The sequence below is a fragment of the Podarcis raffonei genome, chromosome Z, assembly GCF_027172205.1.
Source record: "Podarcis raffonei isolate rPodRaf1 chromosome Z, rPodRaf1.pri, whole genome shotgun sequence".
Lineage (NCBI taxonomy): Eukaryota > Metazoa > Chordata > Lepidosauria > Squamata > Lacertidae > Podarcis > Podarcis raffonei.
The window spans coordinates 21,006,696-21,032,564 of record NC_070621.1 but is presented as its reverse complement, the minus strand read 5'-3'; the positions used below and the strand labels follow the sequence as shown (position 1 = coordinate 21,032,564).

The 25,869-nt window shown below is 42.4% G+C and overlaps 1 protein-coding gene across 1 annotated transcript in view; it reads right to left on the bottom strand.

Moving 5' to 3' along the window:
* AR (androgen receptor) overlaps nt 1–25,869 on the bottom strand; it is a 233,733-nt gene that overhangs the window by 40,382 nt on the left and 167,482 nt on the right. The window contains exon 4 of the mRNA XM_053374239.1: nt 2,086–2,373. Coding sequence (XP_053230214.1) covers nt 2,086–2,373 — 288 coding nt within the window. The remainder of the gene's footprint in view (nt 1–2,085; nt 2,374–25,869) is intronic.

The following is a 25,869-nucleotide window of genomic DNA, read 5'->3' as shown; positions in this document are numbered from 1 at the left end:
TGTTACCGGAGTGGGGCTGAGTGGGATTTTGTACTCTGGTCTCTCCCAGGATCTAGTCATACACTCTAACCAGTACACTGCTCCAGCTCCCCGGTGAATGCACACTTGAAGACAAACTCAGCCTTGCTTCTACGTAATGTTAACTGCCACTGTAGTCAACCCGTGTCTCCCAGCAATCTATCCCTGCCCAGTATAGGAAACAGGCGCATGAGCACTTCAGTGAACCTTCTCCCTTCAAGTGCGGTCCACATTCTTACAGACATACTATGAGAACACAACCACACAGTCTACTGAACTTGAGCAAAGGATGGCAGAAAGGTGTGACATCTCTGGACACCTGAGTTCTTTGTGCAAGTCCCCCAACAAGGAGCCCAGAAGGCAACTCACAAAGTGTGTCCAAGGCAGAGAGCAAAAGTGCTGGTGAAAGGCCCTGCAAGTCAAGCACTAAGTGGCTCAAGCAGCAAACCAGGATGTATAGACAGAAAGGCAAAAACATTTTCTCCTCTCAGACAAGCCAGGGACACAATTTGTTCTCGATCCCCCACCAATGGGGTTGATTTCTGCTCGTTAACAGTGGGAACAACCTCATTGGCAGGTTTTTGTGGACCACTTCTCATCATGCAGTAAAGAGTAGCAAAAAGTTTGCAGGTAACTATTACAAGTGAAACAAAACCCTTTCCCAACATCTGGTCAGTCCCCCTACACTCTAAAATCTGCCTATTGACATCAGGCAGGCACCTTCACTGTACACATTTTATTGCCTGCTAAAAACATACAGTATTTATTTGGACAATCCTAAACAGATGTGTAGATTGTTAATGTGCATTTTAATTCATTTTTAGTTTCCTCTTGCTTTTATATTTCAAGTTTTATATATTTTTTACTGATAATTTTATTGTTCGGCTCTCTTTGTAAACTGCTTTGATGTCCCACCCTAATAACATTAATTTTTGCAGGGAAGTGTCCCTGCCAGGATTCTGCTTACTCATGCTGGATCTTGTGATGGTTTGATGGTTGTGTCCCAGTTTCAGGAACTTGCATTGGGAGTGTGGGGCTTTTTAACTAATGAAGCCAGGCGAGGGCACTTTGACTTTGTGAATGCAACTTTCTGACATTTCCCAGCAGATCATGTGGACACATTTGAGAATGCTGGAAAACAACTGGGAGAAGATAAAGCACACACTGTGCAGCAGTGCAAGCATGATGCTTTGAGGGTTGTTGCTGTTTTCAATCAATCGGCATATAAATTTTGTTGCTGTTTTCAATCAATCAGCATATAAATTTTACAAAATAAATAAACATTCTACACCAAATTTGAAGAAAGGTGCTCCTAAAAGTAGATGCCCCTCACTTCTTTTGACCAAGGAATAGATTCTGGGAAGTGTTTTTTTCTCTATATTGTTTGATTTCTGAATTCTTATTAAATGTTGTTCTCCCACTCTTTATCTAAAAAGCTCAGGCAAGCTTCCCTGAGTATCTAGGAACATTTTCTCTATTTTTTATTTATTTATACTGATGCATTTCTTAATATATGTGATTTTTGCATTCTGCTATCTTCCTGACAGTCATTTTAACTGCAGATAATGAAAGACAGCATCTCTTTAATTGCCAATAATGGACTGCAGATAACAAAAGAGATGCAAATTGTGTGCTTTGAAAATATTTGCCATCTACTTATTCTGAATAATCAACAGTATTCAACAGTGTTGTCGTGAACGAAACCTGTCCCATTTGTAAGCCGTAAATAAGAGACCCCGGCAAGAAGAACCTTGCATTGAAGAAGCCGGAAAAACCTAAATTTCTCTGGCTGAAAGTGATGCAAGTCAGCAGAACGAGGCACATAGCTGATGCAGTATAAATACACTGACAGTCACCATAACATGCTTGGAGAGACCCAACCCAAATAAGCAAGGGCAACCACAGCAGAAAACATATTTGCACCATAACACGAAGGGAGATGGGGCTTTTGTACTGTTTTCTGTGATGTCTGATCTTCAGATAAGGAATAGATGCATGAGAGAGAGAGAGAGAGAGAGAGAGAGAGAGAGAGAGAGAGAGAGAGAGAATGCAAGAGCTGTTCCTTACCTGGCAAAGCCTTGGCCCATTTCACAACATGCACCAGGTGCCTCTCGCCCAACTCATTCAAGCTGGTCAAAAGGGCAGCAAAGGAATCAGGCTGGTTGTTGTCATGGCCAGCACACACCACGCCTGGCTCGATAGCTTCCAGGACATTGAGGAAGATGGGCTGGCACTCCAGGCTCTCAATGCGTGTCATGGCCATCTTTGGAGCTTGCTCCTCTGTAGGGCTGGAGGGGCCCGCTGCTTCCCCTTCTTCTTGCATCTTCAGGTTTCCCAGCTTCTTTAACTTGCGGGCTGCAGCAAGTAACAAGAACAAAAGAACTGAGAACAGAAGAAGAGGCTGGTTCGACCAGGCCAGTGACCAATCTAGTCCAGAATCCCGTTGTTACAATGGCCAAATACCCCAAAGAACCTAGGAATTTAGATAAACTGCTCCTGGATCTGGAGGTTACATAGGAATGTCAGAAGAGGGGCCCATCTAGTCCAGCACCCACTCTTCACTGGTTACTCAGATGCCCCAATCGGAAACCCACGAGCAGGTTCCGTGCACAAGAGCACGTTCCCTCCCTCTAGCTTCCAACAAATGGTGTTCAGAAGCACTGCTGTCTCTGACCATGAATCAGCCATAAATAGCCCTCTCCTCCATTAAAGCCACCTTAGTTAGCTATTGCAGCCTCCAGAGGGAACAAGTTCCATAGCTCAACTATGTGCTGTGTAAATAAGTTTAGTCAGAAAACTTGACTCTGTGGGCCAGCTGAGACCCCCATTCAGGTCAGCAATCAGCACACAGAAGCTGATGGAGAAGCTCATAAGAAGTTGTTGATGGTGGCTCCCACTTAACGGCAGGTAGCTGATGAGAACCTGCTGCAGTGTGCTGAATGGCCACCAGTCAGGGATTCTTTAGCTGCGATTCCTGCATTGCAGAGGGGTGGACAAGGTGGCCCTTGGAGGTGCCTTACATCTCCACAATTCTATGATTCTATGAATGTGGGTGTTGGCAAGCCAAAACAACTGCTCAAGCAGCAACCGGGGCAGTGGTGTGATGGCTGAATTCTGGGAGCTTCTATGGATTCACTGAATGCACAGCCAACAGGCCTAGAGATGGCATGGGCAGGATTTTCTTACAATCACTGAAATTGTTGTGGATACACCATAAGATAAGCCAACCTCCTAGCTTCTGCTAGGACTTTTGGCTTCTCAGCCACCATAAGACTGTCTCCCCCCTCAAGCCATGACAGCTACTGGTATTACCTATTGTCTTTAGCCAATTAGAACATCTCTAATTAGAGGCATGGGGATGCGGGTGGCGCTGTGGGTAAAAGCCTCAGCGCCTAGGGCTTGCCGATCGAAAGGTTGGCGGTTCGAATCCCCGCGGCGGGGTGCGCTCCCGTTGCTCGGTCCCAGCGCCTGCCAACCTAGCAGTTCGAAAGCACCCCCAGGTGCAAGTAGATAAATAGGGACCGCTTACTGGCGGGAAGGTAAACGGCGTTTCCGTGTGCTGTGCTGGCTCGCCAGATGCAGCTTTGTCACGCTGGCCACGTGACCCGGAAGTGTCTGTGGACAGCGCTGGCCCCCGGCCTCTTGAGTGAGATGGGCGCACAACCCTAGAGTCTGTCAAGACTGGCCCATACGGGCAGGGGTACCTTTATCTTTACCTTTAATTAGAGGCATTATTCCTACAAATACCCCAGTGGTGCAGCGTGGGTTACCAGTGACCGGGGCTGCGTGGAAGGGGAGAAGGGAGGGAAACGGATGGAGTATGCATGTGCATTCAACTGCCCAATGGCATCCGTGTCACCTGGAGAATAGTTCCATTGTCTGGAGAGATCACTTCCTGGTTCGCATGGAGAATCCGTTTTCAACGGAGTCCAGCGATGGAAGCGTGAAGCTGTACTGAGGCAGCACCGGGTGTTGAAAATTTGCGCACCTAACAATTTTGCATCTGGGGCAACTACCTTTTTTGCCCTATCATGCTAAGCCACTGGAATACCCTGCTTGGGACACACAACAGACAATTATTATTATTATCAATTTATTTATTACCCAGCCTTCACCCTAAGGTACCAGTGTGGGTAAAAGCACTAAAAACAATATTAAAAGCAATTTAAAACAGCAAGGATCCCTATAAAACCATATCATTCAGCATCAAGGAAATAATGCCGAAGATAATGCAGAAATGGTGCAGAACCCCAGTTAAACTTTCTTATATCCATAAACATACTTCACCTATGTCCTGGACTCCTGGTGAGGGTGTGGGGACAGGAGGAGCTATAGGCACTTGTAGTGGACATGCCCAATTGTGGTAAATTTTAGGGCAGAAATGTTTAATCAGATAAGTAACGTTGCAAATCAGCATGTCACCAAGTCTTCAGAGCTTGAGTTACTGATTCTGTGTTTAAATGAGAATCAGAATTTGGGGGATAAATCATTAATTGGATTACTATTGGTGGCTGCATGTAGGGTTATAGCCACACTCTGGAATAACTTGAAAGATGCAAACATTTATTAATGATTGGAAGCCCCTTATGGACTTTTTTGTACAAAAAGGAAGATGAGCTAGAGATATCTGGGTTTGAAGACAGAGAAAAAATGTCTGTTTACAGCTCAGCCGGTAGAGCATAAGACTCTTAATCTCAGAGTTATGGGTTCAAGCCCTATGTTGGGTTCAAGCCCCATGTTGGTCCCTTCCAACTCTACAATTCTATGTTAAGAGAAAAGTTAGAAGTGACTATGGAGCAAAGGTTTTGCATTTGTCTATAAAGCTGGTAGACAGAGAATAGCAAGTCTTTATTTTCTTTTTTAGTTTTTATGTTAAAAAAACACTTCATATTTGATGTTAACTGTTGTATATTGCTTCTTTTTTGTTTTTTCAAGCATTAATAGAAACTTATTTTAAAAAAGAATTGATTCATCTATAGCATTTCTATCCCACCTATCAGAACTCACTATGAAGTTGTTATAGTAAGTGCCACACTTTTAACATTTGGGGGGAAAGGTGCTGACACTGCATACTCCAGAAAGAAAGCACTGCCACTTTTTCTTCCAGGGAGCTCAGGGTGGCCAACACAGTTCTCCCCTGCTTATTTGATCCCTGTTAGGCAGGTTAGGCTGAGAGGCTGTGATTTGCCCAAGGCCACACCCAGTGAGCTTCATGATGGCAAAGTGGGAGGATTTGAACATTGGTCTCCCCCAGGTCCTAGTCTGAAACTACACCACACTGGCTTTCCACCTAGATATGTGTGGCTGGACCTCTCTCCTGGAAACCTGCAAAACAGAATGGAACCTTTTCAGAATCTCTCCTGCCTAAGCTCTGATAAAAGAGAGAACAGGAACCAGAGAAAAGAACTCCCAGAGAGATGCCAGGTTGCTTCAAGGTGGCATTTAAGCAGACCCTGTTCCTAGCAGACAGCAACATTCACAACACAGACCTTGCATCATATTACACAGGAACAGGAACAAAACACAAGGAAGCCTGTGATTACGACTCTCTAATTGTCTGAAATAGGCTGTTTATTGCATTTATTTATTTATATTCACTCCTCAGTGTCTGCATTAATATTTGGCAATGCTTGTAGCTGTAAAAGAAAAGGTCTGCGGAGCCAAATTTTGTTATTCTAGACAGAAAACAATGACCATTTTATCCCTCCGCATCAACCCCCAGAAGTGTGCCAGCTTGGGGGGTGGGCAATTAGGTAAAGCAGAGAGGGGTGGAGAAGAACCCTGATTGCTCGATTTCAGCAAGAGAAAAAATAAAATGAAATGTGCTGTCCTTGGGGTTCTGGCTCCCAACATTAAACGATACTTATCTGAAACTTCCTTTGGCCATAATTAGAAAAATAAGCCTCCCGACGTAAAAACGTCAAATCAAAGAGCAGCCCTGTAAATCAGTGCAAAAGCTGATCTTTTAAATAATATGCTTTGGATGATCTACAGTAACAGCAATTAAGGGAGGCTCTGTAAAAATGGGAACAGGGCAATAAAAAAAGGAGAGTGAGTAAGCTTGGAAAAAAACAAGAGCAGAGTGCAGGGTGATATATTCTGGCAGTAATTTCTGTGGGACAGAACCAAAGAGAAAGAGAGAGAGGGAGGGAGGGAGGGAGAGTGATAGTGAGATCTACTCATTCCCAGCTCCCACCAAAGTTCAGGATACAGCCACATCACCAAGTTTTCCAAGATCAGCAGCTGGTGCTTTGCTTAGCTTAGAGACCATTTCCCCTTGAGCTCCTTTGTCAGGCTAGAGCAGCTGATCTGTGCTTCCCCTTTAGCAGAAATAGCCATAGCTGAGCGGCTAGTCAATCCCTGCTGGCATCTCAACATTGCTCTTCTTGCCTGCTGGGTGAGGCCAAAGGGGGCCCATCTAGCTCAGCATCCTGTTCTCACAGTGGCCTCACAGTTGCCTATCGTGGGGAACCTGAAAGCAGGATTACAGTATAAGATCAAGACTCTCTCCTCCTGCAGTTTCCAGCAACTGATATTCAGAAGCATTGCTGCCTCCAACTGTGGAGGGCACATCATAACCATCCTGGCTAGTAGCCATCAATAGCCCTCTCCTCCTCCATGAATCTGTCAAATTCTCTTTTCAAGCCATCCAAGTTAGTGGCCTCCTGTGAAGGTGAATTCCATAGTTTAACTCTGTGCTGCGTGAAAGGAGGATTCCCCCTGGCCATGCCGCAGTTTAAGCAGCCCGCGGTCACGCCCACAGCCGTGCTGATTGGACACCTGGGGGGTTGACGTGGCTAGGAGTCACCGTGATGCGGGCGGCATCCCTCCGCCTTCCAGCCAGGTCACTGAGAGGACCTGGATGTCCAGCTGCAACACCTCCCACCAGGGAAGGTGAGCGGACTTAGAGAGAGAGAGAGAGAGAGAGAGAGAGAGAGAGAGAGAGAGAGAGAACTTATCTACTTATTCATTTCTTTATTTTTACCTTACCTTTCCCCCTGACAGGCCTCAAAGTGGCTTATAGAGAAAAATAAGAACTGTTAAAAACACAGGGAAGACATCATTAAAGAACAATTAATTTTTAATATTTTAAATTAATTTTATATATCACTCTTCATTGAGAGACCACAGGGCAGTGTACAGCATAAAACACAAAACCATTATATAATAATAGTAAAAGGAAGAAAAGGACACCCCCTCTCTTTAGAAGACTGTAGATCATTAACAGCTGAAGGCCTGGTTGACGAAGAATATTTTTGCCTGGGGAGCCACTGCAAAGAAGGTCCTGTTCTCATGTTGCCACCCTGTAGACTTTCGGTTGAGGGAGCCATGCATAATTTTATAAATTCCTATCTGCAACCTTTCTTCATAGGAGAGTTGCTCCACCCCCCTTCATCATTTTGGTTGTCCTTTTCTGAACTATTTCCAACTCTACAATCTCCATTTTGAGGTAAGGTAACCAGATCTCTAGGTAGGGCAGAGAGAGAGACTCTTGCCTGAAACCCCAAGGAGCAGTTGCTGGTCAGTATAGACAATATTGAACAAGATGGACCAATGGTATGTCTCAGTCTAAGAATCTCTGTGGGAAACCATAGCAGTGGTCATCAACACCCAACCAAAAGGTCGCTTGCGAAGACCCAAGCTTGCCCAGTCACATGGAAAGGAATCATTTCCCCTGAATCAGCACACACGTTTTCCAGATGTGAATATTCAGTAAATCAGCCGTCACCAATCTGGGGCCCACTGTATATTTTGAATGGCAACTTGAGCCAGCCACCACAAAGCATAAAGTTTACACTAGTGGTTCCCAAAGGGGGGAGTGGGATTACTGAGATTGGGGGCACTATATGCTAATAGGAAAGCGGCAGGAGTCACTGGAGATGTCAATGTCTATGAGACCTTGAAAAGCTTGTATAGATGGTACTTAACATCGAGTAAATTGGAAAAAAATGTATAAATCCAAATCAAATAAGTGTTGGAAATGTAAAGAGAAAGAAAGTTCTTTTTTATCATATGTGATGGTCTTGTAGTAAGGTTAAAGCTTACTGGGAAATGATATATAATGAATTGAAAAAGATGTTTAAAATAACGTTTGTAAAAAAAAAAAACCACCAGAAGCTTTACTTATGGGAATTATAGGGACAGAAATACCCAAACTGTATAGAAATTTACCGTATTCATGTATGTGGCTACAGCTGCAAGAAGGTTACTTGCCTCAAAATGAAAAGAAGAAGAAGTCCCAGCCAAAGAAGAATGCATACAAAAACTTAAGGAATATGAAGAAATGGTGAAAATTACCGGAAAAATAAGAAATCAAGATAACAAACCATTTATAAAAGAATGGAAATGGTTTATTGAATATTTATGAATAAATTGTAAACAGATAAGAACACTGGCAGAGTATTGTAATAACCTGCAGTTTTATAAGAGTATATATTTAAAGTAGATAAATAAATGAGTAAATTAAGTTAATCTGGATATGCAGAAAATATTAAAAATAAATTTAAGGAACTGCAGAAAGAGGGGGAAGTCAAGTTCTGAAATGTTAAAATGATTATAAAATTACTGAAATGTATAAAACTGAAAATCATAAATAAAGTAATAAAAATAAAATAAAAGCTTGTATTGTTGGATCAAGTTCATCAGTTTTGTTGGATTAATTAAACTGAATAGTCTTAACTGGATTTTGAACGAACGTGCAATAAATTGTTCCTGGATTGAATTTTACTGGTTTACTATCTTCCTTAGGGGGTCATGCAAATCACTGTTCTGAATAATGATTTTTTTAATAGGGTTGGGAGCACTGGTGGATGAGTTTGTGGAACTGAGGGGGAGATGGCCTCCAAAATTTGGGAACCATCACTTACATAGAAAGCAGATAAACATCACTACCTTATGCCACAGTTTCCAAACATTGCCAGAAACAGGTTTAGAAAAGCATTTGCAAAAGCAATTTTAATTTGTTGCAATCATTTGTTTACCTAGAGCAAGTTTGCTGTGGGACAACAGATGAAAATGAAATAATAATAATAGGAAAGGAGCGTGATTTTTCACCCAAGACATTGCATCATGTTACAATGCAGTGGTGGAACATGGGCAGAAAACTCTCCAGGTTTAAGAGCTTTTGGGAGCTATATCCTCCCAGCTCTAAACATCTGTCCCACTTTACAAAAAAAGTTTTCCTTAAGGGGAGAAAAAATGTATATCTTCCATAGACTGCAGAGTAGAAAGTGGACTAAGACAAGAAGGGTGGCTAACAGATGGTGCTGTTGGTCCCAAAACAAACTTGCACCAACCACCAATTTCAATCAGTTGTTTATTACCCATCTAAATGTTTAAATGGACATTTATGGACCACACAACATTGATTTAGTTCATAAGGGCCCCCTTTAGGCTCAAAACGGGGATGAGAATTCAAACTGCCAGAAAACCTTTAAGATAGACAAGATTTGCCATTTACTGTAGAATTAGGTATGCAATTATAAGGCTGCATGTGTGACTAAGGTCTTAGGGTGGAGAGGAGAAACATGAATTCTACAGGCATGGCAAGGGGTTCTAGTTCAGCTGTGGAACACACACTTAGCAGGCAGTAAAGCACAGATTTATTTATTTTTGCTTATTTCATAACATTTATATACTGCTTGATTTCAAAAAAATCTTCAAAGCAGTTTACAAAAAGAATAAAATACTAAAATCATTACTAAAAACAATTAAAACATGCTGTCAGGGAACTGCCATCGGAACGAGAGGAGGAGGAGAGGCTCCACGACGATGCTGGAGAGGGGCCAAGTAGGGAGAGAGGCAGGTCTCCTGTTGGGGAAGAAATTCAACGCGACACCAGGGATGGAGGGGGGCCAATGGGGGAAGCGGAGAGCAGGCTCCGAGACTCTTCACTGGACACCAGCGGAGAGAGCACAGGTCCTCCGCTACCCACGCCCACCCTGCGCAGAAGGCTTCCGCGCAGGGAGGCTAGGAGGAGACTGGGCGTCAAACAACTTTTATGTTGGAAAAGGTTGAAGAAATGCCCACTGTCGGATTCTGCCAGTGACTGAGCAGCCACGAAGTGAGGGGCTGTCCAGCCAGGAAAGGTTTAACCAGGCCACCTACCCAGGAGTGGCGGCAACTTACGCACGAGCAACCCCATAACCATTAGACATGCAGAAAATTAAAACCAGAAATAAACTAAAAACAAACAAACAAAACAAAAACAAAACAGCATTCCAGATATCTGGTGCAATTTTTGGCATCTCTAGTGTGGTGTAGTGGTAAGAATGGGAGATCAAGGTTCAAATCTTCCTAAGCAGCCCTGAAGGCACTGGGTGTGACCTGGAGAACTAAGTCCCTGCCATTCAGCCTAACCTCCCTCACAGGGTTATTGTGGGACCTAAATGAAGAGGGGGAGAACCACGGATGCCACCTTGAGCTCTTGGAGAAAAAGGTGGGGAAATAAATGCAATAAATAAATATAGTAGATAAATCTGCCTCTGTCAGGTCAATCTGACGTGGTATAAACTTGCTTGATATGCTCAGGACTTCCACAGAATTGCTGCTAGAAGCAGCCTTGAGACTACAATATTCAGCCGCCCCAGTCAGCATGGGAACATTGTGGGCCAAAACATCCAGAGAGCACCAGGTTGCGGGGAAGAGGGCTAGACTAAGTAAGGATCTTTCTTACCTTCTTCCTCTCACATAGGCTGCTAAAGATTAGACCAATTTGTAGAGGCAGAAGGCTATTGATGGCTCCTAGCCACAATGGCTGTGCTCTGCCTCCATAGCCAGAGGCAGAAGTGTTTCTGAACACCAGTTGCTGGGAACCAAAGGAGAGGGACAGGGCTCTTGTGCTCGAATTCTGCTTGTGATTTTCTCTTAGCCACTGTGAGAACAGGACGCTGGACTTATGTTCTTACACATGGTGTAGTTTGAGAAGGGAATGAGATTGCATGTCCCTGAAGTGCTAACTTCAGGCGGCAGAATCACATTTTTGAATATTTCCTTTGTTAATACTTGTCTATCAGTTTGCAAGCAGAAAGCTACTACCACAACAAGAGGACATAGCTAGAACCCTTCACCCTGCTGTGCTAACGAGTTATATAAGTTTTGTTTTGTTTCACATAAGGAAGAATTCACAAATCACAAGCAAACCAAATGCCAGGTCACAATAACCTTTTCATGCAAGGCGAGAAGAATTCCTTTGGCTGCCTTTCCCAGATTCCTGCAGCTCTTCAAGTGTGACCCAACCATAATCCTGTAAACAGAATGTCTGCTGTCTGCTGTTCGGATGAGGCCCATGACCCATCTAGTCCAGCATCCTGTTCTCACAGTGGCCAACCGAGATGCCTCTGGAAAACCCACAAGCAGGATCTGAGCACAAGAGCACCTCTCTGCTCCTTTGTTTTCCAGTGTTTTCTAATGGAGGCCCAACACAGCCACTGGTAGCCCTCTCCTCCAGGAAGCCTCCAGGAGTTGTGTTGTCTCCACCCGAAGTGCTGTGTTGCAGGCATTAGTTACAAACACCTATACAGCTAAGCCTTTACTGGTTACTGATGCTCAGTTCTATTACATTCCTGGCTGCATATTATTTATTGCATTGAACTGAAATAGTGCTTCATAATAGTGTTTTATATGTCTGTTCTTTCCAAAGTGGATGGTACTGCCTCGTGGGGATGGGGGTGGGAGGGATTTCCTGGGGGACGGCACTAAGAGACAATGGGGTGGCAGGGGGACACTGGAGGTGTAAAGAACTATCAGATTTTGAAAAGCTGGCATCACTGGATCAAGTCCATCCATTTTGTTGAATTAAATAAACACAATAGTTTAAAGTAGATTGTGAATAAATGGGCAATTCATTGTTACTGGTTTGAATTTGTCTGTATTATGATCTTCTTTGGTGGGTCATGCAAACTGCTATTCTGAGTAATGCTTTTTATAGGTAGGGGGCACTGAAGATGAGATTATTGAACCAATGGGGACAGCTTAGCCTGAAAAAGTCTGGGAACCACTGATGTAGATAATAGTGTTTTTATATAGTTGTATATAAGATCCACCTTCTTTCTACGCCATGTTCATAAGTTGTCTGTGTCCAGGGCAGCTGTCTACCAGCTCCATCTGGTACGCAGGCTGAGACCCTACCTGCCTGTGGACTGTCTCGCCAGAGTGGTGCATGCTCGAGTTATCTCCTGCTTGGACTACTGCAATGCGCTCTACGTGGGGCTACCTTTGAAGGTGACTCGGAAACTGCAATTAATCCAGAATGTGGCAGCAAGACTGGTGACTGAGAGTGGCCACCAATACGATATAACACCGGTCCTGAGAGAGCTACATTGGCTCTCAGTACGTTTCTGGGCACAATTCAAAGTATTGGTGCTGACCTTTAAAGCCCTAAATAGCCTCGGTCCTGTATACCTGAAGGAGCGTCTCCACCCCTACCGTTCAGCCAGGACACTGAGCGCCGAGGGTCTTCCGGTGGTTCCCTCACTGCGAGAAAAGAAGTTACAGAGAACCAGGCATGTGCCTTCTCAGTAGTGGCGCCTGCTTTGTGGAACGCCCTCCCATCAGATGTCAAGGAAATAAATGTCTGACTTTTAGAAGACATCTGAAGACAGCCCTATTCAGGGAAGTTTTTAATGTTTAATGCTGTATTGTGTTTTTAATATATGGTTGGAGCCACCCAGAGTGGCTGGAGAAATCCAGCCAGATGGGCGGGGTATTATTATTATTATTATTATTAACTGTTTTTAATATTGCATTTTAATATTGTTACCCGTCCTGGCACTTTAGGATGAAAGGCAGATAACAAACAAACAAACAAACAAACAAACAAACAAACAAACGTATAGTAAACTGCATATATACTTGTTGACTGTATCTACATGGTTTTGATAATATATAAATTTTCGTATCTGAATACTTTGTCTCTTTTGTCTATAAGTGCCGAATCACAAATGGGACAAACCAGTGGTTCCCAAACTTTTTGGGTCCCATGACCCCTTGGTTCCATAAGCTCATCCCCAACACCCACTACCCTACTCAATAAAAGGCATTATTCAGAAAAGCATTTTGCATGACCCATTAAAGATAAGAAAATAAAATTCAAGGCAGTAACAATTAATTGCACATTTATCCAAAATCCAGTGGAAACTATTTAGTTTAGCAAAGCTAAAAATGGATGAACTTGATCTAGTGATTTAATTCAAAATCCTTTATTAGGCATATCACACCTCACATTAACATACAAACATCATATACAGACTGTATAAAATACGGGCTCAGCGAACACAATTTATCCCAGTCCTATTCTTAACTCCAAAAAATAAATCAATGTACATAAATAATATAATACAACACAGCAACATCACCTACCATTAAAACCACTAAGTCTCTTTATCATGGCCCATTCTTTCTTCATGGACAGCACTTAAAAATTCAGCCGCTATTAAAGTAATTTTATCATCGCTGTCCGCCAGCAGGTCCTGAACAGTTGGTTGTGTAAAAAACTGTCCATTAAATTTTAGGGCCTCAAATAATTGTCTTCTGGCATAGCTGCCAAAATCACAGGAAAAGAATATATGCTCTAGAGTATCGGGTTCCTGTTTTCTGCATTTACAGAGACGCTCTGATTCTGGGATAGCTAAGTATCTTCCTCTCACTACCGCCGAGGGAAACATGTTAAATCTGGCCAACATAAACAGCCTACACGATTCATGTTTCTTCAGATTTGTCATGTATCCCTTTTGGAAATCTCTACACAAAGGGAGATTTAGGTGGATAGGAGAGCAGGTGCTGCGCTTTGCAACCTCAAGCATGGCGAGAACACTTTTTTCTGTGAGGGTCTTCCTGATAATTTCCCATATATCTTTGGGATCAGAGATTTCAAAATCAGTTAAAGTGAGCCCTATCGAATCCAGTTTTCTCCTACAAATCACTGATAGATTGTAGATTGCCCTATCACTTAAAAGATCGTAAAGTATAGTATTAGGGGATAGGGCTCTATAATGGAGGAAGATCCAATATTTCAAGGTCCTCAGCCATGCCCTTACTGATAAAGGCAGTATTCCCAGCTCACAACATATTGTTTCATATTTTACAGAGTTTGCAAGTCCTAATAATGACCTCAAAGGGATGCGTGAAATTTATCCAACCTCTTGAGGTCACCTGAAATCCACACTGGTGTGCCGTATAGAAGTTGGGCACAGAGTTTCATGTCAATCACTTGCAATACAGCTGGAATAAATCTGTTTCCTACTGGAGAAAAAAAATAGGATTTAATATGGTGGGCTGTCACTTTGGCCTTAGCTATTGCAGCACATATATGTGTATTCCAATTCATATTATTTTTGAATGTGATTCCCAGATAATTGAAGTGCTTAACTTCCTGTATTAGATGTCCGTTAATTATACAGCCTTTTGGGTTCCCTCTCTTTCTGAATTGCATAGTCTTTGTCTTATCATAATTAATTTTGAGATTATTGAGAGAGCAGTAGTTTGAGAAACTCTTAAATAATTTTTTTAAACCCAAAACAGAGAGTGAAATAATTACAGCATCATCTGCATAAAGTAATAAAAAGAGTGGGCTATTGTTTAAATAAGGAGTATGAGTGGTTGCATTTTGAAGAAATAATGGTAGGTCAGATAGAAATAAATTAAATAGGGTAGGGGCCAAGATACAGCCTTGCCTAACTCCTCGATTATTCAGAATAGGACCTGCAAGTCTACCATCTTTTGATACTTTAACATATATTTGGTTATTAGAATGTAAACTTTGAATCAGTGTAAGTAGATATGGGTCGATACCAAGGTGTTCTAGTTTAGTCCATAGTTTATTGCGGTCGACCGAATCAAAGGCACTTTTTAAATCCACAAATGCCACAAAGAGTTTTCGTTTATTTCTCATGACATATTTATCCACAAGATGACTTAACACTAGACACTGGTCAAGAGTTGACGAGCCTGCCTTAAAACCAGCCTGCTCTTTACCAGGTAGACCTTTTGTCAGCATCCATTCTTCCAATTTAATAAGCAGAGATTTGGCATAGATTTTACTTATGCATGGTAACAAACTTATAGGCCTGTAGTTCTCTTGGCAATTCCTATCACCTTTTTTAAAGATTGGTACCACTATTGAGTTGTTCCACGACTTAGGTACAAGAGCTGAGTGATAGATAGAATTAAAAAGCGGTACAAGTTTATTGGCCCACCATTCTACATCTAATCTCAACAGGTCTATTGGAATGCCATCCATACCAGGTGATTTCCCTTGCTTAAACGAAAAGATTATCCTTTTCATCTCCTCAACAGTAATTTGAAATTGTGTGGTTTTTGCCAGAGAAAATTTAAAATTTTCCTTTTTACAAACTTGGTGATCATAAAAAACAGCAGTAAAATGTGAAATCCAAGCCTCATCGCTTATATTAGGGAAATCAATGATATCTTTTATTGTGAGAAGTGACCAAAAAGTTTTGGTATCTTTAATTTCTAATGCAGTAACAATTTTAGACCATTTGGCTAGTGCGAACTCAGATTTTTTTTCCAGGAGCATGTTCTTAAAAGCTTTTTTCATTTCAAAATAAGTCTTCCAGAGACCTTGAGAGTTGGTAATATAGGCTTCTTTTAGACAAGTTCTAAGTTCTTTCTTATAGTTAATGCAATCTTTATCAAACCAGTTATACTTATTTGAAGGTTTGTTGCTGAACTGAAGGTCTAAAAAAGAAGAAAATAAATCCTGGATAGTCTTATAATAACAATCATTATCCTCCAGGGGCATCAAATTTTGGTTAGCCACAGGTTCAAGAATAACTGGGTTATTTTCAAATACTGCTAATAGATCCTCCCTATTTTTATCACTTATATAAACTCTTTTGGCATAGATAGTCTTATCAATACTAATAAGAGGACTAATATCATTATTTCTAGGATTCATGTACATCTCTAAAACTATTGGGAAGTGGTCACTTTCTGAGCGAGGTACAACTGTAAAAGAGGCAACTTCATTTAACATTTCAACGGAAACTAGAGAATAGTCGATTACGCTCCTACCCCTTTTGGAGCTGAAGGTAAAATTTCCTGGAATATCCGGCCACATTGAGCCATTCAAAAATGAGAGGTTAAATTCTAAAACCAATTGTAAGAGTTTTCCTCCCGCTTTATTAATAATGATGTCCTTTGAATTCCTCCCTATTCTCAATGGAAGAGGGGCGTCTTCAGCTAGATTTGAGACATAGTGTTTATAGAGAGCTGTATTATCTGATCCAATTCGAGCATTGGTGTCTCCCATTACAATCAGGGGGATATTTGGGGATTTACTACGTATTAAATACAACTCTTCAGAGACTATATTCCAGCCATAATCTGGTCTAATTTCTAACTCTAAGGGAGGAAAATATATATTTAAAAGAAGAATTTCCCTGTAAACAATGGAAAATGATAATAGTTGTGCATACTGTCCAATATTTCTGATATAATTAATTTTAAGGTTAGAGGACTGTTTGATACCACAGATCAAACCAGCTTTAGGGCGACCTTTTGTTGACATTTTAGTAGCAGGTAAATTATAAGTAATAAAATTAGGAATATTTAAAGGTTTAAGAGACCAGGTTTCCTGCAGAAGTATTATATCATAAGACTCAAGAAAATTTATAAAATCAGAATCAGCTAATTTACATGAGAGTCCAGCTACATTCCAGGACATAATAGAAAGAGTTTGGAGAGATCTTTGATTTAAGGGTGCTAGTGAGGTATGCGTGGTGCATTCCGGATGTCACACCAAGTTCCTCTGATTCTTACTATTAGCCCTTTCATCGGGTTCAGATAGTTCAGATGCTAATTCGATGATGTTTAAAGATGTATTCAGTATGCTCACATTTGAGGAGGGTGGAATGCTAAGATTGCAACCTGACGCACCCATGCTGGGGACTTTATTTGGGGAGCCCAATTCAGTCTCATTTAATTCTCTCATTTTATCCCATGCTAATGTAGTGACCAGGTTTGCCTCTGAGATGGGTTGCATGCGAGCTGGGTTATAGGAGGGGCGTTTCGATTCCAAGATCTGAGAGGATGGATTCATCTCTGCAACAACCAATTGGCGTGGGGTGACGGAGGGTTTCCCGACCCATAAATCCAGCTCGTGACGATAGAAGCATGAAGCCTGTTGATCTAGTGATATCAGCTTCTCCAAGTCTAATAGTCTTATACCCCTTCAGCATCCTCTGCTGGCTGCTTACCTCTTAGCAGGTAATCTCACACCCTATCCCTCTGGGCACCACTAGGATACAAGAATTAAGTATCTGGATTCTATGGTATGAAAGGGTATATTACTGCCTAGATAACAAGCAGGCATGGCCACCATGTATTTCAGGGGGTGGTAAAGGAATTCAAAGAGCTTACCTGTTGCTCTCCAGATGTTTTGCACCACGACACCCATCAAACTTGCCCACTGGCCATGCTGGATGGGGACCTGGAAGACTAGTCACATCTCAAGAGCAAGACAAGATAAAAGGAAGGGCTTCTTCATACAATGCATTGCTAAACTATGGAACTCATCACCACATGAGGAAGGGAGGGTCACGAACCTAGATGGCTTTTAAAGTGTCTCAGACAAATTCATGAAGGAGAATAAGACTGTTGGTGATGGCTAGCCATGAAGGCTATGCTCTCCCTCCACAGTTGGATGCAGCAATGCTTCTGAATACCAGCTGCTGGAAACCACAAGAGTGACAAGTGATCAAATTCTGCTTCTGGGCTTCCCACAGGCATCCTGTTGACCACTGTGAAGACAGGATGCTGGACTGGATGGGCCACTGGCCTGATCCAGCAGGGCTCTTCTTATGAGTATTAGACTGACTATCCCCTGGTCGAAGCGAAAGGAAAGTCCAATGCTGTAAAGAAAAATATTGCATAGGAACCTGGAATGTAAGAACCATGAACCTGGGTAAGTTGGAGGTGGTCAAAAATGAGATGGCAAGAATAAATATTGACATCCTGGGCATCAGTGAACTAAAATGGACGGGAATGGGCGAATTCAGTTCGGATGACCATCACATCTACTAGTGTGGGCAAGAAACCCGTAAAAGAAATGGAGTGGCCCTCATAGTCAATAAAAGAGTGGCGAAAGCTGTACTGGGATGCAATCTCAAAAATGATAGAATGATCTCGATACGAATCCAAGGCAGACCTTTTAACATCACAGTAATCCAAGTTTATGCACCAACCACTGGTGCTGAAGAAACTGAAATAGACCAATTCTATGAAGACTTACAAGACCTTATAGAAGTGACACCAAAGAAGGATGTTCTTCTCATTATAGGGGATTGGAATGCTAAAGTAGGGAATCAAGAGATAAAAGGAACAACTGGCAAGTTTGGCCTTGGAGATCAAAACGAAGCAGGGCAAAGGCTAATAGAGTTCTGTCAAGAGAACAAGCTGGTCATCACAAACACGCTTTTCCAACAACACAAGAGACGACTCTACACATGGACATCACCAGATGGGCAGTATCGAAATCAGATTGATTATATTCTCTGCAGCCAAAGATGGAGAAGCTCTATACAGTCAGCAAAAACAAGACCTGGAGCTGACTGTGGCTCAGATCATCAGCTTCTTATAGCAAAATTCAAGCTTAAACTGAAGAAAGTAGGAAAAACCACTGGGCCGGTAAGATACAATCTAAGTCAAATCCCTTATGAATACACAGTGGAAGTGACGAACAGGTTTAAGGATTTAGATTTGGTGGACAGAGTGCCTGAAGAACTATGGATGGAGGCTCGTAACATTGTACAGGAGGCAGCAACGAAAACCATCCCAATGAAAAGGAAATGCAAGAAAGCAAAGTGGCTGTCCAACGAGGCCTTACAAACAGCGGAGGAGAGAAGGCAAGCAAAATGCGAGGGAGATAGTGAAAGATACAGGAAATTGAATGCAGATTTCCAAAGAATAGCAAGGAGAGACAAGAAGGCCTTCTTAAACGAGCAATGCAAACAAATAGAGGAAAACAACAGAATGGGAAGAACCAGAGATCTGTTCAAGAAAATTGGAGATATGAAAGGAACATTTCGTACAAAGATTACCATAATAAAGGACAAAAGTGGTAAGGACCTAACAGAAGCAGAAGACATCAAGAAGAGGTGGCAAGAATACACAGAGGAATTATACCAGAAAGATATGGATGTCTCGTACACCCCAGGTAGTGTGGTTGCTGACCTTGAGCCAGACATCCTGGAAAGTGAAGTCAAATGGGCCTTAGAAAGCACTGCAAATAACAAGGCCAGTGGAAGTGATGGTATTCCAGCTGAACTATTTAAAATTTTAAAAGATGATGCTGTTAAGGTGCTACACTCAATATGCCAGCAAGTTTGGAAAACTCAGCAGTGGCCAGAAGATTGGAGAAGATCAGTCTACATCCCAATCCCAAAGAAGGGCAGTGCCAAAGAATGCTCCAACTACCGCACAATTGCACTCATTTCACACGCTAGCAAGGTTATGCTTAAAATTCTACAAGGAAGGCTCAAACAGTATGTGGATCGAGAACTCCCAGAAGTGCAAGCTGGATTTAGAAGAGGCAGAGGAACCAGAGACCAAATTGCAAACATGCGCTGGATTATGGAGAAAGCTAGAGAGTTCCAGAAAGACATCTACTTCTGCTTCATCGACTATGCAAAAGCCTTTGACTGTGTCGACCACAGCAAACTATGGCAAGTTCTTAAAGAAATGGGAGTGCCTGATCACCTCATCTGTCTCCTGAGAAATCTCTATGTGGGACAAGAAGCTACAGTTAGAACTGGATATGGAACAACTGATTGGTTCAAAATTGGGAAAGGCGTACGACAAGGCTGTATTTTGTCTCCCTGCTTATTTAATTTATACGCAGAATACATCATGCGAAAGGCTGGGCTGGATGAATCCCAAACTGGAATTAAGATTGCCGGAAGAAATATCAACAACCTCAGATATGCAGATGACACAACCTTGATGGCAGAAAGTGAGGAGGAATTAAAGAACCTTTTAATGAGGGTGAAAGAGGAGAGCGCAAAATATGGTCTGAGGCTCAACATCAAAAAAACGAAGATCATGGCCACTGGTCCCATCACCTCCTGGCAAATAGAAGGGGAAGAAATGGAGGCAGTGAGAGATTTTACTTTCTTGGGCTCCATGATCACTGCAGATGGTGACAGCAGCCACGAAATTAAAAGACGCCTGCTTCTTGGGAGAAGGGCAATGACAGGCCTAGACAGCATCTTGAGAAGTAGAGACGTCACCTTGCCAACAAAGGTCCGTATAGTTAAAGCCATGGTTTTCCCAGTAGTGATGTATGGAAGTGAGAGCTGGACCATAAAGAAGGCTGATCGCCGAAGAATTGATGCTTTTGAATTATGGTGCTGGAGAAGACTCTTGAGAGTCCCATGGACTGCAAGAAGATCAAACGCATCCATTCTTAATGAAATCAGCCCTGAGTGCTCACTGGAAGGACAGATCGTGAAGCTGAGGCTCCAGTACTTTGGCCACCTCATGAGAAGAGAAGACTCCCTGGAGAAGACACTGATGCTGGGAAAGATGGAGGGCACAAGGAGAAGGGGGCGACAGAGGATGAGATGGTTGGATAGTGTTCTCGAAGCCACAAACATGAGTCTGACCAAACTGCGGGAGGTAGTGGAGGACAGAGGTGCCTGGCGTGCTCTGGTCCATGGGGTCACGAAGAGTCGGACACGACTAAACGACTAAACAACAACAACATCCCCTGGTCTAAGCCATGCCCCCAGAATAGGAGATGTGTTTCAGAAGACATTAAGAAGTGGCAGCTTTATCTGGACGGGTGAATGTTTCCTGAGAAAGGCTGATTTCATGTGGCAACATTGCAAGGGGGTAGAAATTGTTCTATAGGTCTTCAATATTGCTTTATTAAGCTGAAGCACACAAGAGGTTTTTTTAGTGGAAAGCTGGATGATGCAGCCCAGAGTTTGGACAAACACAGAAATATGGCCAGTTCTTCTCTCCCCCTTCTCCTGTCCAACTTCTCAGCCACTGCTTAGATCAGGACAGCTGTTTCAAATGGTGGTTTACATTTCTGCAATGTGTTCTGGATTCCTGCTGCAACAGAAGATACTGTTTTGCTTACTGGTGGGTATCAATGAGGTCCTTCATGCATGTCCGAGAGGAGGAATGCTATGCAGCATCTCAACATGATGTTGTATGGCAGGGGGTTTGACTACGTGACCCTTGAGTCCTTTCCAGCTCTGTAACATACTATTCTAACTGGTGTGTGTGTAAAAGATGTGACCAAGATGATGAAGGATATGGAAACTAAGCTTAATGAGGCACAATTGAGGGAGTTGGGATGCTTAGCCTGGAGAAGAGGAGACTGAGAGATGACATGAGAGCCATCTTCAAATACAGTGATACCTCGGGTTAAGTACTTAATTCGTTCTGGAGGTCCGTACAGTGTACAGTGGTACCTCGGGTTACAGATGCTTCAGGTTACAGACTCTGCTAACCTGGAAGTAGTACCTCGGGTTGAGAACTTTACCTCAGGATGAGAACAGAAATCGCGCAGCAGCGGCATGGGAGGCCCCATTAGCTAAAGTGGTACCTCAGGTTAAGAACAGTTTCAGGTTAAGAACGGACCTCCGGAACGAATTAAATTCTTAACCTGAGGTACCACTGTATCTGAAGGGCTGTCAAGTGGAAGAGTGTGAAGGGCTGTTGCTCCAGAGGCTGGGACCTGAACCATTGGATTCAAATGACAAGAAAGGAGATTCTGATTCAACATTAGGAATAATTTTTCATGCCAAGAACTGTTTGACTGTGGAAAAGATGACCTCAGAAGGTAGTGGACAGTGCCAGAGGTACATACAGGCTGAGCAGGCTGAAGCCCAGAGTCTCATAATCTAGGGGTGCCTTGACCTCTTGCCATTTTTTTTTATTTTTAAAAACACATATTTTATTATCTAGATCCAGTTGCTTAGTGACTTATGATTCTATGACTGTATAACAGATACACAAATGTGTACTTTCAAGTAAAGTTTGTGGAGACTTTAAAGCTACTCAGAATCAAATAATAAAACTATGAAGCAATACACATGTTCAGATCATTATTTATCATTATAGCGTGCATTTTGAGAACAACTGAGAGTTCTTTTATATCATTGTGAATCATAATAATATTTAATTTTGATTTTGTGTGTGAAAATAACAAATATGAAATATGAAAGTGATTCCGGTAAATGAAAGCGACAAAAAGAACAGAAGGAAATACTCAAATGTTTAAAGCCAATCATGTCATATTTCTTTGTACAGCAGGGAGAAACAGCCCTACGTAATTCCTCAGATACAAAATATTTGTGTTTACAAACAGAAGAAAATCACATAGATTACACCAAGCAGTCCAAGCAGACTGAAGAACAACCACTTTAGAACGCAGCCTCCCAAGAACTTCAAGGAGAACCATTGTCAATAACTACCACTACAAGTATAGAAATGTCTGGAGAAAGTGACAATGGAGTGACAGGATCTACAGCCAAAGAATTAACACAAGGCACTGAAGGAACATGCCATAAGATAGTTACACAAAAAGAAGCAGTTCAAGCTCATTATCATCTTAAAAGAATTGGAAAACAAAGCAAATGATCTCGGCAAAACCATAACATTGTAGATATAAAAATACCAACTGTGCCTGCTACTAGTGATGTCAGAGACAAGAATGATGTAGGTTCATGGACCACATGGAATAAATGAGGGAATATCATTCTGGATTGTGAAAGGTCCATTGGAATGTTAGCACTGGGCACATTGGGACACATTTGCTAGACCAATTTCATAAAGTTAGCAAGGCACTCCAAAGTTCACAATTTTCATTGACCACATGTACAAATATTTGCAGCTCACTATTGCAGCTCATATCAAACACTCAGGCTAATTTTGAGGAAATTGAACAGCAAGCAAAATTGACTACCAGATGTAGAATACAAAACTGTCAAAAGAAGCCAGACAATACCAAACAAAGAAAGAAAGAAAATCCAGCCAATTATGTGAGAGCACCCAAAGCTGTGGACAAACTTTCTGCGAGAGACAAGTTTAGGGTAAATTCATTTATCCCTGTTATGAATACTCTTGAAGTCAACCCAGGCAGAAGAGCAGCAGTGTATAGGAGTGTAGTTGGCAATTTTTCATTTTTGGTGAACCTGTAAGCAACCAAAGAACAGATTCACAACGGTGTTGATGGAAGAATATCTAAAGGGTGTTGACCTTAGTCTAGTTGTTGAACTTTTGCACTTCTACCTGTATGTCAAACAAGCTCACCCTGAAAAAGAAAATTTCAGCCACCAAGATATGTATCAAGTAATATTCCAGAATAAAATTCACACTGCCTTTCCATCCAAATGTGGAAACAATTTTCAAATTGTTCCTTTGTTTAATGGCTACAAACTGTACTGAAGAAAGATAATTTTTAGACTAAAAAGGATAAAGAATGATCTACTGTCAACAATGACCCGAGACGGATTGTCTGATCTAAACATTCTCTGCGTTGAAAATGATAAACTGCAACTTACTGATTTTAATGATATCATTGATAAGTTTGCATCCAAAAGAGCTTGTAAGAAATTTTTCTGACTTTGTATATAATGTTATAGTTATGATTCCCTTATGAATGTTCTATGTGAATGTATTCAATAATTCCATGCTTTTGTAAACGTATTAGAAGGTTATACATTTATAAACAATCTTTTTACCAATGCTAAAAATTCAGCAATGTTCTGCTTTCATTGAGTAGATGAATCTCCTGATCAGATGCTATTAGGTTTGGGCCTCCCAAGGTCTCCTAGCCCAAGGGCTCCAGTTGTTTTAATCTGATCTAGTATTGGACTCTCCTTCACTTCAGGTTTTTAAACAGGGGCTAGATGGTCATCTGTTGGGGATTCTTTAGTTGTAATTCCTGCATTGCACGGAATGGACTAGATGACCCTTGGGATCCCTTATACCTCCACAATTCTGATAGCGAGTGTATGAGAGTGAGATTGAAGGGGGACATTTATTAAGTGTTTTGCCTGCCATTGGATACAATGAGAGTGAGGGAGGTGGTCATCCCCATAATTCACACTCTAGCCTTCCATCTGCTTGCTGAAGTATAAAACCTGCCACAGACTGAGAAAGAAAAAAACGACAGAGGCTCAATATGATTACTTCATTCCTGTGCTCAGGGCCTGTCCAGCTCCTTGTCTGATGCAGCTGAAAATCTGGCCGCCAAGAACATTGGGCGGGTGTGTGCGCATGGTATGGCCTGTCAGGAATTAAGTGCGCTCAAAAAACCTCTGGTTTGGCAACCCTAGACCACAGAGAAGCTCAACTTCTGTAAGGGGAGACCAGAGCCTATTAAGCAGGCAGGCACAATGGCCATAAAACGGGAATGTTCTGTTTAGGACGGCTGCTCCTGCCAGAGGGGAGACAGAAGAGAAAGGCCATTACTCATTCTGAATGCTCTATAAATCGGAAAACAAAATGTGCCTGGGGCAGGGATGGGTTAGGCTCCTCAAAGATCACCCGTGATTTTCAGTTGACACCTCCGAATATCAGTGGTTCCCTTGACAACACTAGAGACCGAGAGCAGGCAGTTCAGGCGCAGAGAGTAAGGCAGACGTATGTTATTATGGTGTCTGTTGGCTGTATTCTGGAAACAAGGTCGTGCCAGTGTAGGCACTTACTTCCCAGCTGCCCTTGATAGGGCTTAGAATGCAGGCCTGCATCCATGATGGCAGTCTATCTTGGAAAACCCTCCCCACAGAGATACATCTGGCACCACCTTTGGTTCTGCAGAAGGGGCCCTCTGAATAGTCCCTCTGCTCTGGCAGCAGTCTGGGAGAAGGCCTTCTCTGCAGCAGACCCTAAACTGTAGGGTTCCCTACAGAAGTGCACAGCTTCTGAAAGATGCTGAAGATGCACCTCTTTATCCTAGTCCTTTGACACTTGAAGTGTGTTATTTCCAGGTGGTAACTTTCAGGCTACACTATTGCAATTAGCTCTGTCTTAAAGATGATTCAGAAACGTCAGTTGGCCCATAATGCAGCAACCAGATTGCTGGCTGCAACCCCATTTTGATCTCATAAAACCCCTTTTAAAACACCAGTTCCAGGCCTAATTCAAGGTGCTTTTGCTGGTGTTCAAAGCCCTATAATGACACAGGCTCCAAATATATGAAAAGCTGTCTCCCTTCCTACAGACCCTCTCAAGTACTGAGGCTCAGGGAACTGGTGGTGGCCCAGGGGGAGGGAGGCTTCTCTGTGGCAGCCCCTGAGCTGGGAAACTCCGTCCCCACAGCACCCCACTGGCACCTTGGCTATACAGCTTCTGGAGGCTGCTGAAGCCACACCTATTTACCCTTGCTTTTGACACTTGAGGTGTATATTTTTAGGACACACCTTATTTTTTTGTGAATTGTAATTTGTTTTAAATTGTATTTTAATATTGTGTTTCAATTGTCCCTGGAGCCTGAGGGTGAAGGGAAGGTAATGAATAAATAATATTTAGGATTTATTCATTGACTGGCACATTTCAGGCATCAAAGGGACTGTCCAGTCAATGAGAAATTCCCACAGACAATGAAGTATACTGTGGAAGGGGTGTGTGTATTGCACTGGATTAGGGCGGACTAGGGTGTTTAAGAGGGGCAGCTGACAGTGGTGCAGAACTGGTGGCTTGCCCTTTCTGAAATGGTGGTGGCTACTTTCTCCACCATTTAGGGCCTTCACTGTCCAAAAAGCCCCAGTGCTGGTTGGGCTGGAAGCAGCTATCTAGCGGACTTCCGGGTTAGCGCCATCGGCTAATGGCGGATTCCCTCCGAGCTCCGGAGGGAATCGGCTCCGCGGGATCCGG